Raw genomic sequence first — 20,532 nt, 5'->3', positions numbered from 1 at the left:
TCTCAGATCATTAATGCAATTTTAAATGCAGTGTAAATGCATTCATGCCACCTGAACAATATGTTGACTCAAAATATTTCCTTCTAAAGCTACTTTTTGTAATGTCTATTCAACATTCTTTCTTCCTCATCTAACACAATAATGATTTTCAATTATCTTTCGGGGTCATTTCTCAGCCTAAATTGATGTGTGATTCATTTGATTAGTTAACAGGGACATCAATTAAATTAATTAGATTTTTTTTGACCGCTTTATGTAGAATTTGCATGTATGTACGTATATATACATTTATTATGTAATCATGTGTTTTATTGCGTTAATCAGCTGTAATTTTTTGTTATTTTTTAACCTAATCAAAACAACCCAACTGTAGTTTGATTGAGATTAACTGGAATGGACAATGAAAAAACATGATTTTTGAGAATTGTTAAAGGGGTCATATGATGCTATTTAAATTTTTCTTTTCTCTTTGGAGTGTCACAAGCTCTTGGTGCATGACGAAGATCTGTAAAGTTGCAAAGACTAAAGTCTCAAATCCAAAGAGATATTATTTATTAAAGTTAAGACTCTGCCGCAACCCCCCTAAAATGGCTCATTCAAACACCCCCCCACTTCTAGGTCACTATGTGGAAATATTTGTGTAATGCCGCCCAAATGTTCACGCAAGGAAAGAAGGCGTGGCTTCAGTAACTGCAGTTAGTGTTGAAGCAGTCATGTCAGGGAGATGCTGTGTGTATCTAGGCGAAAGCAAAAGCACTTCAATTTGGCCTTCTGAAAGTAGATACATTTAGGAATCTTTAAGATTACTTACAGCAAAACAGCAACACATTTTATTGACGACCGTTTCGTGAATCTACAAGAGGAGGTGATTCTGACTTTGCTACGACAATCTGGCGCTTCTGAATCAGCTACCGTAGTTATGTTTTGATATTCGTTTAATTAACTTATTAACTGTCTTTACATTTATTTTAAAAGATGAAGCACGCGATTATGGAAAGGGAAGTTACATTTCCGACGAGTGCTTGCGGTGTTCGGCCAATCACAATGCACTGGGTCAGTTGGCCAATCAGAGCAGACTGCTCTTGTCTGAAGGAGGGACTTTTTAGAAAACAACACGTTTGAGAGAGGCGGGGCATAGAGGACCTACAATAATGTACAGTTTTTGGAAAATATTGTTTTTTTTACATTAAAGCATGTCAACATATTCTGTTACACCAAATACACAAAATAATCTTTAAAAGAAAGCATCATATGACCCAATCATATGCGTGTTTGTGTGTGTGTGTGTATATATATATGTATATATATATATATATATATAAATAAATAAACACACGCTGATAATCTGATAATCTTAAAATTGCCAAATATTGCATCACTACTGGTAACATTCTGGCAAGAGAATCGATAACCACTCAAAAATGGGGGATCGATAACTACAATTATAATAAAAAGTCAGAAAAAGAAGAATAGGAATTCCTCAAGTAAATTGTAATATTGTAATCTACAGTATTACATTGGCTGATATGTGCTGAAAGGCACACTTATAACTCCGGATCTAGATGGAAATGTGCTATAATTGGTTTTAAAAGAGAACATATCTAGCTAACACAGCTAGATGGCGCAAGTGCACACGTGTGTGGATGTGTGCTGAGCACAACACTCACCGGTCTTCTGAGGTCCAATGATAAGCAGCTTGGGGAAACGGTCACAGGTCTTCTCTTTAGACCAGATGTCTTTGTGTCTTTTGTCCTCACAGGGGTCCTGTGAGGGTAAGAAATGAGCCAAAGTTAAGTGCTACCCATATATCACTAAAATGAGCACATTCACAATAAAAAACACCGCAGTGAGTCAATCGTTGTGCCTCAATAACCAGCAGGAAATTATAAAGAAGCTGGAAAAATTGTTCTCATTCACCAAGCCAGCATGGATATGAGAAACGTACTGTTTTATAAATTACCCAGGGTGAGATGTTCATTTTTTATTTTTTACAGGGAAGTATGCATATTCAAATATAGGGTACAGCAAAATAGCAGGACGTCCAAAAGTTAAGATGTGCTCAGAAAATTTGGATGTAGACTGAGCGCTTGGACTTGGATTTTACATCAGCAGGAAAAGTGCATTTTCTGGCCAAATTAAAACAAACTATTCAAGCATGTCAAATATCTTACAACATCAGCAGAGTCCAATAACAAGCAGATTTGAGATTAATTCAGACTTAGCCTTTAAACTTGCCCTAATAACATCCCAGAGGTGGCTGTTTTATGGGATAAACCAGATAGAAATCAGAAGCATAAACCATAAACCAACCCCTGTCAAGAGCTTTGAAGCATCTCGGGAGAAAGATGTCCTGCAGCAGCCATTGCGAGCCCTTCATCCATCACAGCTGAAGATGCTGGCAACGGTTGTAATGAATTAATAGCTTTAACCCTTGCCTCTAAATTAAAATCTTGGACAAAAAATGAGATGGTGAAACGGTGCATCAAGGCTGCAAGCCACCAGCAATCCAACACCTGTCCTTCCTAATGAGATTAACAGCTATTAACAACCAAAAACTCTCACATGAGTAGATGCCAGTGCTAAAAGGAATAATTAACACATTTGGTTAGTGAGTTTATCACTGATGTACTCATGGGGTCATAGTTTACGTTAACCGTAAATATGAGCTCTGTTCCGAAACGCAACTTCTTATAAAATTCCTTATTTTTAAGACAGCATCACATGTATTCATTTTGGAAAAGGAAATTTGAGAATACATTGCAAGTTAACTAAGATTTTTATTTGTATTTTTAAAGAAATTAATACATTTATTTAGCAAGGACATTAAAAAGTAAAAGACATTTATGTTATCTTTCAAATTTCAAATAAATGCTGTAGTGGTTCCTAACTACGTTCCTGTAGCCCCTAATACCAAGTTCACACTACAGGATCTTAAGCCGGATTTGCAAGTCAACAAGCTCGCTGACAGGTCAGGCTGTGATCAGGGGCAAATCAGTGTGTGATCAGCGCTCGGCAGTCTTTATGTGTGAACTACTCAACGACGCATCAAAGAGGCTCCCTGACACCTCGTTGACGCCAAAGAATTATCTAGCATGCTAAATATCTGGACCAGTCAGCCGACTCGATGATAGTCCGACAGCCAATGAGAGAGCAAGACAAGGGTTGAGAAAATGGCAGCAGCAACATGGCTTTAAAGGGATAGTTCACCCAAAAATGAGGCTACATTTCTATTCATCAATAAATTCGTCAAAAAACTAATTGGACTTGTAGCCCAATCTGAATAAATTGGCCAAATCTGACTGAAATGTAATTCTGATTGTAAGAGTTGAGAATCTGTTCAAAAGGAGAAATATAAACATTTGAACAGATCGAACTGAAACTGGAGAGTTATGCACGTGCAATGACGTCGAAATGGTGTAATGATGTATGACACATGAAACAGCTGTTGCTGTTGGATCAGAAATGTCATAAATGACTGTCCTGTCAATCGAAGATTCTCCTTCTACTAATCGCCTGTGAAACAGTGCAGGACAAATGTTGTCTCACCAGTCCTTGCTTCAGACTCTCATCCACAAGTGCCTTGTTTTGGAAGTGGGGTTTTTACTGTTGGATAAATATATAAGCAGCACAGCACAAAGCTTTGGTCAGCATGCTAACATCACACTGTATTGCAGGGGTTCTCTTATGCACAACAAACATCTTCTGTAAAACAGGCTAACAGGTTAGCTCATTACATGAAGTCCATTGAAATCGCCATCAGTTCATACTGCGGTCATACATACAGGATGCGACCTGTTTTCTGGTTAACTCAGGTGCCGTTCAACATACAGTGTACCCCATTGGAACCAATCAAAAGGAGAGTCTCATGTTCAGTCCAAGAAAAGATTTTGCCTTATCTATCATACATTTGCTTTATTTACCAGCACTGTGGCAGGTGATCTCTCTTAGAAAATAGCTGCCCATGTAGGATTTAAACAGAAGAACAGCTCAATGGATTCTGGGTAAGAGCCATGGACATGCTGTATTAAGTTTAAAATAAAAACTAAACTCTTTCCAAGTTGTTTCTTTCCTCTGCATGTAACAGCAGCTTGCAGATTTCTTGGGAAAACAACTACAGAGGAAAGAAGATTATTCAGAGCAGCGCAAGCTGTGGAACGCTGGAGAGCCGACAGAAAAGATGGGACCTCAACCTTGACAGGAAACGAAAGAGAGATCAAAAGAGGGATTTAGAGCTTTCAGGCTCCCACTTTCGCTTTCTCTAAGGGTGAAGCAAAACAAGTGAGTTCGAAAGAGTGAGACAAGCAGAAATAAAGAAGCTGGATAAATTGAAATGGGGTGAGCGCGAGAAAAGATACAGAGAGAAAGACAGATCTTCTGCATTGCCTCCAACTTTCAAATGAATTATAGGAACCAATTTCAAAAATAGCATTCTGTGATTTCCTGGCAGGCTACACGGAAAACCATTTTCACTCTTTGTACATTAGAGTAAATGTGCAGACAGCCATACGAAACCTTTCGCCACATATTACAGCAACACCGCTCAACACTCTCAATGTTCGCTGATCCACTCCCACTAAATAGAGTTGTATTTGTTTCCCATAATGATCCCTGGACAGTACAGACCCCCAACAGAGCTTCTCTGTTACCTGCCAGATGGGGTCCCTCTCTTCAGGGAAGATTTGGAAATATCTCTGCGCCAGCTGCACAGGTGGCAGAGTCTGCAGTTTCAGGTTGGTCCACATCTGTATGAACTTCACCAGGTTCTTGAAGGTGTACAGGCCAAGACGATCATTCCCATAGTTGGACAGGTGGGTCATGAAGATGCTGATCTGGTTTAAAATAAAATGGTTTAAAAGCGTAAGAAGTCATTAAGCGCTCAGCCTATCAGATTAATGAATAGATGACTTTTAAAACAAGCAAAGATTTAAATTTGAAAGTGCACAGTGTATAAAGTGATTGTCTCTCAAAAGAAAGAGTTGACTCAGAATCATTGAAACAAATCGTTTTTAAGACGAATACCAAGCTGTTTCATGTTGCCGTCAATTAATGCGTTGGTCTGAATGAAAACGCAAATTAATTATTTGCCACACGGTACCACTTTTTGGAGCGGTAAAAATAGCAGTTTTTCTCAGTAACTGCTGTACACAAAGCAGCACTGTGCTCACAAACGCTGCTTTATCAGATACAGAGCGTCACACGCCATAATCTGAAAACTATGCTATTGTGGACAGCTGCCTCCTTGACATTTCTGACTTATAACAAAAACAAAGCAATGTCTAAAAGCTGCTTTGTCACAAGGTGTCCAGTAAACAAGCTTAAAAACCCAGAACTATGTTTTTATAAGCTGTCTGCAAAAACACTCAAGCAAGCAAAACACACTCAACGCATGCATGTATTTGTACTCGTTGAGAACGAGAGGGACAGTAGTAACGTACTGCCTAGTGCATTACACACAGGCTGCTAAATTCACTTTCGCCAGAAAGTCATGTATGACTAAGGTTGAAAATAAATAATGTTTATAGTAAATGTCCCTATAAATGGTGTTTTTTATGATTTAGTTTTAATCCAAATGCGCGTTCTAAGTGAGTGAACAAAGATCACACAACAGAAGTGCGCGAGCATGCTCTCTCTTTCTCTCTCGATCTCTCCCCCTCCCTACCGTTAAGTAACTTGTGCATTGTTTTAATTGTTTTTGACATATTCCGCCGAACTAAAAACTTTCCAGTGATGAATTTTATATTCACTCGACAAGCTTGCGCATCTCCACCGCTGCACGCTCAATCCACTCAGCATGCTGTATCAGCTCATGCACGTCAGCTGTACAGGCGTTATTAGTGAATGTTTAACATTATATTCATTGCATAAATATCCTACGTAGACAACCTTAATCTCTAATAACTCGTGTCTGTTGTTCTGTTGTCAGTGTTTCTTTGTCTGAATATGGCACTTATCACATGCTGTGTGGTATCGGTGTTTGGTAACGGGCATTTTAACGAATACAAGAGCTCAGTACTGGTATCGGTGCATCCCCAGTTTTAGCCTAAATCAAGTAGTTTTTGCTGTTATATTGCTATAACTTCGGAAAGGCATATTTTTAATTCTTGTACTTTTCTAAATAATGTTAATTGAAAGGATTTGTTGTGGAGTGAGGGGAACTAAAATAGCCTAGCTATGTTTACAGTTTATTATAATGCTTGTAATTATTTTTGTCGGCATTAGGCCCATTTCTGAATTAAATAATAAAATGTGACTTATACGTGACTTCCCCCCCCCCCCCCCCCACAATATTTTATACGCATAGCATATTTTAACCATGTAGCAAACCATTTTAAATAATTTGATAAATTACTGAAAATAAATAAATAAATGACTTTTTAAACTGTTTAACTGATTGTATTAATCGGTCAAAATTCTTAACGGTTAACCAGTTAAATTGAACATCCCTAATTGTGAGTGACATATTTTTCAATAAATATTTAATTAAATGCATCAATAAATACATTTTTAGATTAAATTTTACTTTTCAATTAATATGACACTCCCAATCCTTCATAGAAATATGTGACCCTGGACCACAAAACAAGTCTTAGGTCACTGGGGTATATTTGTAGCAATAGCCAACAATACATTGTATAGGTCAAAATTATTGATTTTTCTTTTATGCCAAAAATCATTAGGATATTAGGTAAATATCATGTTCCAATATAGATATTTTGTAAACTTCCTACTGTTAATATAATAAAACCTAATTTTTGATTAGTAATTTGCATTGCTAATAACTTCATTTGTACAACTTTAAAGGTGATTTTCTCAATATTTAGAATTTTTTTGCACCCTCAGATATTCAAATAGTTGTGTATCATGGCCAAATATTGTCCTATCCTAACAAACCATTCATCAATGGAAAGTAAACGTGCCGGTATTCGGTAATGCGATATCTCACAGTAATGAATATGCATGATATTGTTATCGTGGGCACTTCTAAATACTGAATAATTATAGATTACAAATATTATTCAGAATTTGAAATGCATTTTAAGAATACTTTTCCCATCACCTGGTCAAAATGTACAACACAGCTGTATGTTGCTTGAAAGATGCGTGTGCCACTCTGATGTAAACAAGCACACATGAGAAACACACAGGGGCACACGTGAGAGATGCGCTGAATGAAAGCACATTTACTCTGACAGCAGATGGCGCTAAACTGCAGAAAATGCAGCCCCCCACCCTGGAAACCCCATAAATATAGCATTTAAATAGATTTAAATGGCCATTCAAATTTGTGGATTTGCAATGCGGTTCATCAAAGCGCCAAATACTTACATATTTAGACTAAATAGACTATTTATTTATAAACTTTTTTTACATTTTAATCTGGACTACAACATGCTCTAGACATTTTTTGAATGTGTTTTGATTCTTTATTGTTTGTTCACACTTTATATTAGGGCTTCATTAGTTAACATTAGTTAATTCATTAGTTAATAAACTGCCAATGAAAAATTATTCTGAACATTCATCAGTCTTAGGCATTCCAATATTTATGAACAAATTGTTAAAATTGAAAGTTGCTATTGTGTTATTTAATGAGCTAACCTGAACTAAGACTTGTATTTTTAAACAAAGATTAATAACCTGTAGCAAAGGAGAAGTCGTGGCCTAGTGGTTAGAGAGTTTGACTCCTAACCCTAAGGTTGTGGGTTTGAGTCTTGGGCCAGCAATACCACGACTGAGGTGCCCTTGAGCAAGGTACTGAACCCCCAACTGGGTGTTACAGCATAAATGGCTGCCCACTGCTCTGGGTGTGTGTTCACAGTGTGTGTGTGTGTGTGTGTGTTCACTGCTCTGTGTGTGTGCACTTTGGATGGGTTAACTGCAGAGCAAGAATTCTGAGTATGGGTCACCATCCTTGGCTGTATGTCACGTCACTTTGAAATGTAGCCATTGCTCATTGTGAATGTTAATGCATTAACTAAGGTTAACTAATGAGGTCTTCTTGTAAACTGATACCTATTGGTCTTTATAGTTCTTTTGCACTTTTACAATCTTTGTAAAACTTTTAAATTTATTTATTTTTCTGTATTGCTTTATTATATTTAAATGTTCAGTTAATTTTGTTATTAAAGTTATTAAAACCTGTTATACTTTATTATGACCACTTTTTAAAAACTAAATTGCAATACCGTAATAATACTGTATACCGTGATAAAAGCATTAGCAATTCATCGCAACATGAAAATTGTATACTGGCATATCCCTAATGGAAAGCTAATTTATTCAGCTTCCAGGTGATTTAAAAATATCAATTTGAAAAATGTACCCTTCCAACTGGTTTTGTGTTGTCCAGGGCCACATATGGCAAGTTTGAACATTTGCAAATAAGATTTGAAAGCTACAGTGCACAGGAAGATTTACAGTGAATAACGTAAATAACTTATGTCACTACATACTGGGTTGAGAAGCACAGTTAGGAAAAGCTCTCCTCCATTTATGAGTTTGTCCAGCTCTTTAGAGCCTCCAGGATACTCATTGTAGAAGATGGTGTGAGTAAAGAGACCACAGGTCTGTCTGGGCAACACCTGAAAAACAAACACATTTCCTTTCATTATGTCATCACTTTATTTAAAATAATGTTAAATTGCCTTGGCAAAAAAAAAAAAAAAACCTTAAGAGCCATATATATATATAGATAGAGAGAGAGAGACACACACACACCTTGACTGCATATCAAATAAAATTACATATACAGTAAATGAAAAAAACAATAAATAAATAAAAAATCACAATCTAAACATGTTTAGAAATTTTACAGAAGCTATAAGCCACTTTCATATATAAGCCAAACTTTCTGTTACTGAGATTTAAACATGGTTAAGGAGCATTGTAGGCTTGCAAAAAATAAATTAAATAAAAAAAGCATCAAAGCAGAAATAAAATAGCTAAATAGCTTTGGTGTTCACAGCTCCACGTGCAAACAAAGAAACATGTATTTCAACACCCATAATATGTAATCTCATTTAAGAGTAATTTTTGACTGGAATGGCAAATGAATGACTTTCTGACCTTACTGAAAAATCCTACAATAACTGGAGAACGTCTACTAGAGTTGACATGTAACGAGTTGGAATGCTTCTGCTCTAAGAAAACAGCATCCCAAAATAACGTGGCCCAAACATCAGCATACATGATCTTATTTGACAGCCAGTGATGGTAGAATGAAGACGTTTACATTAAATGTGATTTTTCCTTCATTCTGAAAGGATTCTTTACATAATACATGTATATACTTCATGATGAGACTATTGTCTTTGCTTTTTCATAAGCATCTTTCCCTGATATGAACCACGGATAATAACTGTATGTCAGGATAAGCAAATGTTAAATGGCCCTTGTGTGCATTTAAAAAATAAAATAAAATACAACATAGCTGCTGTATACGATTCTCAAGGTGATTTTGTTTCTGCCCATTGTTGTCAGTTCACATGCATTCTTACATTCACACACACACATAAACCGCTCTGTCATGATTCACCAAGCTTTTGTCATACTCTCTCTGTTGTTCCCTGAAGCGATGCACAGTTGATAAAAAAAGAAAAGAAAATTGTACTTCCACAAACAGTTTGCCCTTAACCCCCCACTGGGATTCAAAGCTCAAACCATACACAAAATAGCCTGGGGTTTATCGTACTGAATCCAGCCGGAATAAGAATTCAACATACTATCATTTAACCATACAGCTGTACAGGCTACAGTCTGAATAAATTTTTTTTTTTTATAGAGGAGAACTAAAGCCTTAGTGCACTGGCAATGCATATGTTAGTAATGCATTGCAACATGTTTGTCCTAAGGATACAGGTTCAAGTCTTTTTTATTTCCAAATTCCATTCTACCAGTTTCTCCCACTTTTACTCTTTACTTTCCCCATTAAAGGTGTTCTTACACTGATGCCACTGTGTATGAAGCCCCTGCGGAAGCGTGCGGGTTTGAGGTGGGGATACTCCTCTGTACTGGTCACTTTGATGCCCCACACTCTCTTCCACGCCTCGTACAGCTGCAAATGGATGGGATACACTCCAGAGTGATGGGGAGCCACTGCATAACCCATGTTTGTGGGAATGCCATGCTCCTGAAAGGAAACAGCAAAAAAAAAAAAAAAAAAAAAAGTCACAAACAGTGCTTGTGGGCAATATAAGCTCAAACATGCATGGACATGCAAAAAAAAAAAAAAAAGTCGCTTTGGATAAAAGCATGTGCTTAAATGACCTAATGTAAATGTAAACAGCCTGATTTTTTCAAAAAGCGTTTTATCCAACCCCTACAGTCTCACCTCTGCAAACTTTCTGTTGAGCAGCATTTGTTCAGCCAGCACAGACTGGTTGTGGAAGAGATGTGGCTGCATGTGACTCCACATGTGGGGGAACCACCAGAACTCCTTACTGTAGGACAGAAGCAGATCATCTCCAAGATCCTCCTCATCTGTGCCTAAAATATAATTACATGGACACAAACTGTAAACATCTCGACTCTATTGCAAAAGCTGCCTACTAAAACAGCATCCTATCACAGAAACTCATAAGTGACTGAAGATCACTTGACTAATGCTCACACATACCAAAAGAGCTCGTTGTTAGCATTTTGTTAAGCTAACGATGTGATATTTGCTTACCAGCATGGAAGAACTTTCCAGAGAATCCCAAGTTGAAGGTGAAATTGGGCACGTGGGTTCGGAGTTCGTTCTGCGTCTCCAGTAGGGCCTGCGAAACAAGGAGTTTAGGAATGTAATAAAAGTTGTTTAAAAGTCAGTAAACACACAAAACGCATTCAAAAAGCACACAGACAACAGACGAGAACACAAAAGAGATACACAGCCAAAAGACGTTCGCCAACGCACGTCTGCACACAAGCAGTGCTTAGAGGGACAGCGTAAGCATGGCTGCTGTCTGTTCGTCTCCTGTGTTTGCTTCATTACCCCTCTCAGATTTAGCTCCGCATCTGCCTCTCATTTGATTTGTTTACTGTGCTTGTTTTTGACTGCCTGCCTCTCCAGTGTGACTCAATCAAAAGACTGATTCATATTTAACTGCACAGAGGTCCACAGACAGACAAGACTGCTTTGATTATGTTTGCTTTCTATTCCTTCCCTCGGCTGAACATCTGCATCACAGCGCTCAAGGAGATGAGAGATTCACAAGAAGGATGCAGAAAACTGCATTTGAAATATTCATCCTTGCGGCGAGTCTTTGGATGCCCTTTGAACAGCCAGTCGTACAAAAAATTATTAAATAAAAAAGGGAAATGGAAAGAAGAGGAGATATTTGGGAAAAGAACAGCAGAGGTTGGAGTATTGAAAAAAACAGGCAACTGATGATAGGAAAAGTGCGGTCAGGTCAGGAAAACATTTGGTAAATATGGATGTAACAAACCAGTTTCTCAATGTTCTGCTTCTGAGGTGAAACAGACATGCCTTTTTAATGGCCTCTTCTTTCCCCCAGTGTATATATAATATATTTTAAATTATTCCCTTTCTGTACACATTTCATTCTATGTCTCATTCACAAAAAAAAATTTGTTCTGCTGGTCCAGTCAGTAAGTCGGTCATCATTTTCACAGGTCCCAGCACTAAAAAATGCATAATTTTTTACAATTTAAAATAATTTTTTGTAAAATTAAGTAAAAATAATGTCAAGTTTAAATCCGAATAATGAATGGAAATTACACAGCTATAAACATACCTATTTGACAGCTAGAAATTCATACAAGTTTGTTACAAAATGATGAAATACAGTGCACTAGTGATTTTTCTTCATCTTCGGGGTGGTGCTAGTGCAGTGGATAAGACACATGTCTTTGGTGTGAGAGACCCGGGTTCGAATCCACTGTGAGACACCAATGTTTTCCTGAGCAAGACACTTAACCCCTAGTTGCTCCAGAGGTGTGTGACCTCTGACATATGTGGCAATTGTAAGTCGCTTTGGATAAAAGCGTTAGCTAAGTGAATAAATGTAAAACTGAATAAATGTAATTCTCATGGATGCCTCAAAGACTATCACAAATCATTCTCACTATTTCAGAAAACTTCATCCAAGTTGGCTAGCTAATGCAACACTGGCGTATTTAAATGAGCAGAATTCACAATGTTCAGTACATCATAGAAAGTTCTCAGAGCACAAAAACATGTATGTAATTAACTTATCATATGACACAGTTGCCAATGGGGCAGCATAAATTAGTCAACTGGCCAGAAATTCTCTTTTGCTTTCTTTCTATGTACAAATCTGGATGACAGAAATGATGAGCAGAAAAGGAGCAGGCAAAAGAGTAATACGATAAAAGAAAAGTGGAGAAGAGCATTAGTTCTAAGTGTATGTATACTGTGTGGTTATATAGCCCTTAATCCCAGTCTTCAGATAGCTCAGTTTGAGTTAGTGTTGTCAAAAGACCCAGTACTTCGGTACCAAGTTGGTACTAAAAAAATAAAATATCACGGTACCAGTTTTCTTTAAGTACCGGTGGTACCGAGTACCCGGTTCTTGACGCATACAGCACTATGATTTCCGCAAAGCAGAAAAAGCGGACGGAATCTCAAAATCCAGTCATGAAAATGAAACTTACATTTTAATATGGACAGTCAAGGAATTTGTCAAAGTTAGCATAAATTAATCAAATCAAATCTCAATATGGACCAGTAAATGTTAAGCCGCAAAAGTTGGTTGTAATATGAATCCTGCATGTTCTGCGCGTCTCTGTGTGAATGAATGAATGGCAGAAACGTGCGGGTTTGTTTACTACATAGACTGAAGCGTGTGACGCTTGCAGTAATTTCAGCATCACCTGTCTCAATGAGGACATAAATATATAAACAAGATCACCAGAACTGTTCTGAGTCACTTCACTAGCATTTTACCATTTCATTCGAGTAAAACCAGTGTTAATTTAAAGGTATTCACTATAACCCGTCAAAATGAAAGTTCATTTTTACATAAAGGCATTGTGCTAGAAATATTACTATTATTTAGTAGAATGTATGTGATACTGCTACTACTGTTGAAAAAACTAATAAAACTTTATTTTTTAAAGAAATAAATCACAATATTTCTTCCATGTTTTAATTTTAATAGCAAATCCCCTTTATTTACCAAAAAATAAAATGTGTTTAAATTTAATTAATTAAAGACAAATTAAATTTAGGTGAAACGAAGAAATATAAAAGAAATATATGATATACAAATATGTTTTTTAAACAAAACAGCACTCACCTTGACATCAGACACCTTCATCCTTGTGCCCTCCTTCCCAACAAAGATGTCATCGATATCCACCAGTATGTAGCGCTCAAGAGCCAATGAGAGACGTTTGCCTGTCAAGAAACTCACTGCGTCCACCAGTACCAGTTTGTGCAGCCAAAAGTTCAGGTTGTTGCCAAAGAGTACCCGCTGGATGCCATCATGGAGACCCAAATCCTGAACCACAGCCGCATGAAGGGGTCCAGGAGCTCCACTGGCCTCTGTACTCCGTCCCCGAGCTAACAGCACAGGCTCATAGGTGGTATGGTTAGACTGAAAGACTGTCCAGTCGTCCCCTGGTAAGGGGCCGTGCTCCACCTCCCGGGCTTTGGTGATGAGCAACAGTGGAGACTTGGGATTGACGCTACAGTCCCTTAAACCCAGATTGGAGTGGAGGAAGAGAGGAAAGCCCTTGAGCTGGGCGCTCTGCAAACTGTTCTCATTAGCCTTTCAAGAAGAGAGATAAAAATCCACATTAAGGGAGCAATATTCACATACAGGTTTTTAGCCACCCAAATGTTCACGCAAAGAAAGGCGGCGTAACTTTTATTCTCTATGTTGCCGCCGCTGCCATGTCGTGGAGTCGCTGTGTGTTTTGTTGTGAAAGCAAAACTACTTGTTTGGCCTTCCAAAAGAGGACACGACTAGAAATCAGAACAGGCCAATCCTAATATTCAGATGTGTACTGCGCATTTTATGGAGGATGAGGACTGTTTCCTGAACCAGTAGCACAATTTAGATATCATGAAATAAAATTTATCATATAGTGATCATATCATGTTAGATAATTAGTCAGAGCCCCTAAAAAGCTGTTAAATAATTGTAGCCCAGCTTGTTGGCTACTGCCTACATAGGCAACTGCTTTCTAAGGGAGACACTAAAAAAAATCCAAAAGTGACAGGTAGTTACTATAAATTAACACCTATAAATTAGTTAAGAAAGGTGGCTTACCTTCATTTACCAAAATGAAAGTAGTAGCCTTCACGTTAGGAACCTTATGATTCCTTAAAATCATCAGGGTAGTATTGGTAGGCAACTCACTATGTTTAATTTGAGGGCAAACAAGAGCTTGAACCCGCCGATGCATGTAAGCATAACTAAAAGAACTGCTGGTGTCCACTGTGATGTTTCTTTGTGCAACTATCAGGAGATAAATGCATTTGGCATTGATGCAAGTCGAGGCTTGATGTGAAGGTAATTATGCATGTTTCATTACTGGAGTGAACTGAAGGTAGTGCTTCTTCACTCAAGGGACAAAAGGTTTGGTGAACCATGTACCTTCAGGGCCTTTTATCAGACACGCTCAAGACTCTCAATCAATGAAATCCAGCAATGCAAGGATATTAACTGCCTGGACAAGAAAACAGCATTTCCAGCCAATCAGGGATTGAACTGCTCCTGTTAGTGTGTAAACAGAAGAGCCTGGGGTAAAACAGCTTTAAGGAGAATCGGAGCAGCCCGAGTCAATAAAAATTAACGAGCGCAAATTTTATGCAGTTCCTTTTAAGATGTGTTGATGTCCTCGCCATTCTGCTGCAGGCAAGCGAGACTCTAACAGTCTCATCAACTGGGTTAACCTCTACTAACAATTAGTGTGCTGTACTCAAGCTCGTGAGGGTAATAAAAGTGGGCCTGCCATAGGCAAACAATACATTAGAACTGGGAGAGGAGGTTTACAAGCTGGCAATGACAGGCAACGATGAGTAATAGTCAAATGTGTAGACTCTAGTGCCAATTATTTAATCCGACTGATTTTGAAGAGCAGCTCCCCCATAGAGCAAGAGCCAATCAACAAGGACATTCTTGTTCAGTAATGTGCTATAACTGCAATGTTTAGCAGAATGCCCCAACCTCTCTCTGCTGGCAATATTTCTGCATGCTAACATCTGAATCAGACCGTAAAATGTCAGTTATTATATCGTTTAGTACAAGGTGATTGACCCACTGGAATTAAGAGAGACATTAACACTCATTAGTGACACTATTTACTGTGAAAGGTCAAGCTGAACAACACAAGTTGCTCACCTTGAAAAAGCCGATGATGCCAACGCCATACTCCACACAGTATTTGTCCAGCAACTCTCTATTCCAGGCATCCAGGTTGACATACTTAAGAATGTTCTCATAGATGACAAGTGTAAATCGCCCCCGGTTCTTGTCTGTGAGTGTGGGCATATCGCCCTTCCCAGGTGCGATCTCGGTCTGGTATCGAAATCTCCCAGATTCCAAAATGGCAATGATGTCCTGGCCCAACTGGGAATACAAGCTTTCCACAAACACCAGAACCACAGGGTCGGTTCGAGACATGTCTGCTGGCTTGGCGGTTCTGGCTGGCAGCACCTTTGCTGACGGAGGGGAAGGAGTCGCCCGGGGATCTTCCCAATCAGCAGTACCTTCTTCTGGGACCACCACACCTCCAACTCCTGCAGGTTCGAGCTCTCGTTTAACGCCATACAAGAAATAGGCTGAGATGAGAACACTGACCATGCAGAAAATGAAGAGCAGCAGCAGGCTGGTCTGCAGCGTAAGCTGACGGAAGAGCCGTCTCACACGTCCACACATCAGCATCATCACCTTGCAACCACACCAATCAGGATACACACAGTCCTCTATTTACAAGTCTATTGTATGTTTTTTCCAAAGAGACAAAATGGATGGGTTGAAATTGGGCTTCTCTGTAAGGTATACGCTCATGTCACCATTGCAGTGGGAGGTGAGACTGGATTGGGCAGGGGACAGCATGGGCGAGGTGGGCTTCCACTCTCCAGCAAGGGATGTGCACTGCCCCCACATGCACCAGCGGCCCCCTGCCCAACACCTCTATGCCCCTTCTCTACCCTCTCTGAGTCCTTATCTCCTGATCCCGTGCAGAAAAGATTCTGGGTTTTAGAGTTGCAGGTGTCTTCTTGTTCTTTGACACTGGATGCTCCAGAAAGATCATGCCCAGAGCATTCTAGCCTCCTTGAGTTCACCTAAAAAGAAAAAGCATGAATTTAACAAAAGTACAAATGCAAATATTGCAAATAAAATCAATGCAAAAATATCTACTCCGCACCATTTTAGCAATTAATTCTGTTACTTGTGGACCGAACACTAAGGTGCAACTATGTATTCAAAAGGCAATGAATTTTGACTAGACCAGACAAAAAACTCTTGTATTACCCCTCTTTGAAATTTGGCTGCTAAAGCCAAACCCACATGATGCCGTGGGAGCCCTACAACCTGGGTTTCTTTTCACTGAATACCAAGAGTGTCTAGAGAGGCATTTACAAAGGCAATGCCAGGATTACAGGATAATGGAGCCGGCTTGTATTGATTAGTAAGGGCTTTAAAAAGTGATCCTAAATATCTTTCATGCACTTCAAAGGGCAAAAGTCATTTAATCTTTTCATCTTAAATTAAGGGTTTAGCGCAAAGTGTGGCACAGGTGAATGAGTCGAGTAGGATTCAGATTTGCGCTAACCAAGTAATGACCTCTGCAGCATGAGGATAGAACTAATGGCCACTCCAGGAAGTTGTACTGAAGACTAAAGGTGATGACAGTCACGAATTGAATGGCAAGTGTGAAAGGATCTTGCAAAAGAGGTCATGAAAGTGTAACTTCAGATTTTATCTAAACCCGCCAAATATTCCTTATGCAACTTTCAAAGACATCCTGAACTACAGAAAAACCCATTAATAGACAAAAGGACAATAGAAAGTTTGAAAAGTCTGTAAAAATACGTCAATTTAAAGCCATTCATATTAAGTAGACACCTAAACAAACAATACGACTGACATTTACAGACATCTACTATGCTCAAGGGAACTGTGGTTTCAGGTTTTGTTCACTTTCAAAGACATCTTCTCAAAAGATGCAGAGTTTATACATACATGCATGTCACCAGTGGCCTACATGTTGTTTAACTAGAGGGAGAAGCACACAATGGGCATCTGAGGAAAGGCTGAAGCAAAGCAACAAGACAAAACGTGTGTCTGAGAAGCAATACAGGTCAATTTTCAAAGGCATCACAGACTCACTTCATGTATGGGTTATGTGAAAAGGGAGACTAGAACAAAAAATCAAAGCCTCGCAGGGGTTCGGGGATAAAAATGCATGAATACCGCAAAAAAAGGGAAAGACACAAGAGCATGCCTTCAACATGAAGGGTAAAAAAGTTTTGACAGAAATAACAGAGCCTTAGAGAAGGCCATTTATCATTTCAAACGGTTGCTGTGAGTACATGTAAAACTCCTGCCATATTTACAATCCTGAAACACAGCTGTTGACTCTCCTGCCTGCTTGTGTGATCAAAAAAAACCCCCAAAAAACGGGAATTTTAGGGGCCTGTGCTGTTAATAAGTACATGAAGTGTTTCAGCTGTAGGGTGGGTAGCCATTGGGTTTTATAAAAAAAGGCAAATCTAGGCTGCATTCCACAAGGGACACTCAAGAATAATGTTTTTGCACCCAGTAGCTCCACATCTCCTTTCCTTTACACCAGGATTATGTTCAGGCCACAATACCTGTCACTGGCCTCTCATTGTGTCTGGCAGAGGAACGTGAACAGCCATCAGCATGTCGTCAGAGGTCGGATTACAGTCAAAGAGCTTTCCTATTCAGAGCCTGGTTCTTTAATATGCAGATGTCTTGACTAAAGACGGCTGAAGCAGCCCATTGTGTACTGCATACTCTGGACAGCATGACTCGGATGACATGAGGCGAAAGAGCCCACACCCAGAACAAAATTCAAAGGATATGAAATGGCTTTGTAGCAGGAGAGAATAGGGGAGTTTTATAAGGTGACAAAATAGAAACTAAATTAATAAATACCAGTACTCTTATAATACTATTAGATAATTAATTGCAAATGATATTACTAGAATATAAAAATTCTGTCATCATTTGCTCAGCTTCATGTCTTTCCAAAAGTGTATGCAATCTTTGAAGAACATCGGGGGCCAACAAACTATTCAATTTCATTGTAAGGACAAAAACAAACACTTTTTCATTTCTAAAAATGTTAATGTCATACAGGTTTAAAAGACATGAGGCTAAAGTGAATGATGACTGTACTGATTTTTGAGTGAACTTCCCGTTTAATAAGACTAACGGTCACGTTGTAGATGTTAAATGAACATGTGATGTGCAGTCACAGGTAGGTTGTCTATAAATGGAGACAACTGCTGTTAACATATTTTGCAACTATGGCAAAACAAAAATAAAGAAATAAACAAAATGCTGATAGGTTGAAACAAGAACTAGATATGAAAAAGGTGTTAAAACGAAAGTGTCAAGACATGGAAAAATAAGGACCTTGACATTTAGAAACCCGTCACCATCTCACCCACGCCAGCAAGTTTCTTCTGTCCCAGATCTTTCCTTCCTTTTTTTTTTTTTTTTTACAGTCTCAAAGCCCAACAGACGTGTGAAAAATGCACCCTGCCTGGGAGTCACAAAAGCCATTTTCTGATGGCGGGATAGCTTCTGTAACACTCCCTATCTCAAGGGTACAGCATACCTTCATTCCCAAAAGCTCACACTGTACTGTCAAGTGAGTGTTGCTGGAATCGTGAGCCCAGACAATGCTTGACAACTGCTATATTCCAAAACACAGATAGAAAACGTACGATAAAGCAAGTTTAGACACATTATAATGCCACCAATTGCTGCCGAAGTGTCACAATGCTTAAGATTTATGTGCTTTCAGTCATGAGTGCAATAAAACCAGGAGACTGGAAAACAAATCAGAATAACGATGTCTACATGATATCCGGAATTGATCGGCACCAAATAAAAAAAGTTATAGGTCTGGAGTGGAAAAAGCATGGGATATCAATATACACAGGTGAATTTGAGGGATCTGCTGACGGGAAAAAGATATGGAACCATCAAATGTTCATCTGCACAGTCTCCTCTTTCTTGTTTTATGTCAAAGCAAAGGGATAGGACAGATCTGCTGCTGAAAGAATGGGATGATAAAAAGGACGACAGGCTCGAACAGCTTTGAACACCAGGGCCACTCAGAGACACAGGAAACTTCCTGGAGCAAGTGGTGTGCATCCGTGTGCCAGGACAGCAGGACAATAGCTGGCCGATCGCCCTGGACAGCTCGACTCACAGGACTAGTTTCTACCGAGCTTTAACCGCAGGCAGAACTAAAAATCAAAAGAACCCCTCCCAAATCGGTACAGTGCAATTTTACATTCACAATGACAGACATTGTTTGTAGCACATGATGACGATGGTGGCTGATGTGGGGTCCGTTCCTGCTCATGAATGGAAGTAGTCAGACGGAGACTAATGCTGGCTCTGACCGCCTCTGTTCTGTTACAAACTCAGAAACCCAGTGAAATATCTGAGTATTTCATAAAAAGAATGAATAAAACATGTCGTACTTGTCATTACACTCAGCTGATGCCGAAAAGAATTATGTGCCATTCTGTTAAGTCATGATGTGTCTTTATAGAGCACAGAAAGAAAACGGAGGGGAAAAAAATACCCAAAGGAAAAGCTAAATAGTCTAATTTGTTAGAGAGACAAATCACCAGCTGCAGGTCACTGGGAATGAACTCAGCCTCAGTAGATGAGCAACATTCAAAATGTTGTTGACTTCAGGATGATTGCGTCTGTAAAAAGAGGGGAGTTGTTGAAAAATAAAGTGCTATTCAAAATATTTTTTTTCTTCTCTGCTACATTTACAGTAATGGAAACTTATTTTTGCCATGGAATAATTATATAAAATGTTAATTGTGACTTTTTATTCCACAAAATCTGACAACCCCCCCCCCGAACATTACGAGACGGTTTTCCAAGAATTATGAGTTTACATTTCACAATTGTAACATTTTATTCAGAACTCTAAATGTACATTTTGCAGTTGTTTATTTATTTTTTTTTTTGAAAGCTTAAGGAAAACAAATAATTATTTTTTATCTTGCAAATGAGTTTATGTTCAAAGAATTGCAAGAAAAAAGTCAGAATTGTGAGATAAATATGAAGACTTCATTTGCACATACAGTTAACTCAAGTTTTTAACAATTTTCTAAAATCATGTTTTTTCTTTGAGCATTCCAATAAATCTCAATTAAACTGCAAGTTTGATTAGGTTAAAAAAATACAGCTAACTAAAGCAAAAAAAAAACATGACAACACAATAAAAAACATGATTTAAAGTAAAAAGAAATATATATATTATATAATTATATATTTATCTGTTTTTCCTAATAAACTCTTCCTAATATTCAGTGGAAGAATTAAGTTTCCA

At 38.5% G+C, this 20,532-nt stretch overlaps 1 protein-coding gene across 2 annotated transcripts in view; it reads right to left on the bottom strand.

Moving 5' to 3' along the window:
• Positions 1 to 20,532, bottom strand: part of LOC132117376 (bifunctional heparan sulfate N-deacetylase/N-sulfotransferase 1-like) — a 97,267-nt gene that overhangs the window by 7,418 nt on the left and 69,317 nt on the right. For both annotated transcript variants that reach the window (XM_059526636.1, XM_059526637.1), the window contains exons 3-10: positions 15,312 to 16,258; positions 13,260 to 13,733; positions 10,670 to 10,757; positions 10,331 to 10,485; positions 9,944 to 10,129; positions 8,454 to 8,582; positions 4,647 to 4,829; positions 1,668 to 1,764 (exon numbers count right to left, since the gene is read on the bottom strand). In XM_059526636.1, the coding sequence (XP_059382619.1) occupies positions 1,668 to 1,764; positions 4,647 to 4,829; positions 8,454 to 8,582; positions 9,944 to 10,129; positions 10,331 to 10,485; positions 10,670 to 10,757; positions 13,260 to 13,733; positions 15,312 to 15,857 (1,858 nt within the window). In that variant the 5' untranslated portion in view covers positions 15,858 to 16,258. The remainder of the gene's footprint in view (positions 1 to 1,667; positions 1,765 to 4,646; positions 4,830 to 8,453; positions 8,583 to 9,943; positions 10,130 to 10,330; positions 10,486 to 10,669; positions 10,758 to 13,259; positions 13,734 to 15,311; positions 16,259 to 20,532) is intronic.

This window comes from Carassius carassius, chromosome 36 (genome assembly GCF_963082965.1).
Source record: "Carassius carassius chromosome 36, fCarCar2.1, whole genome shotgun sequence".
Taxonomy (NCBI): Eukaryota; Metazoa; Chordata; class Actinopteri; order Cypriniformes; family Cyprinidae; genus Carassius; species Carassius carassius.
This window is presented reverse-complemented; position numbering and strand designations above follow the sequence as displayed.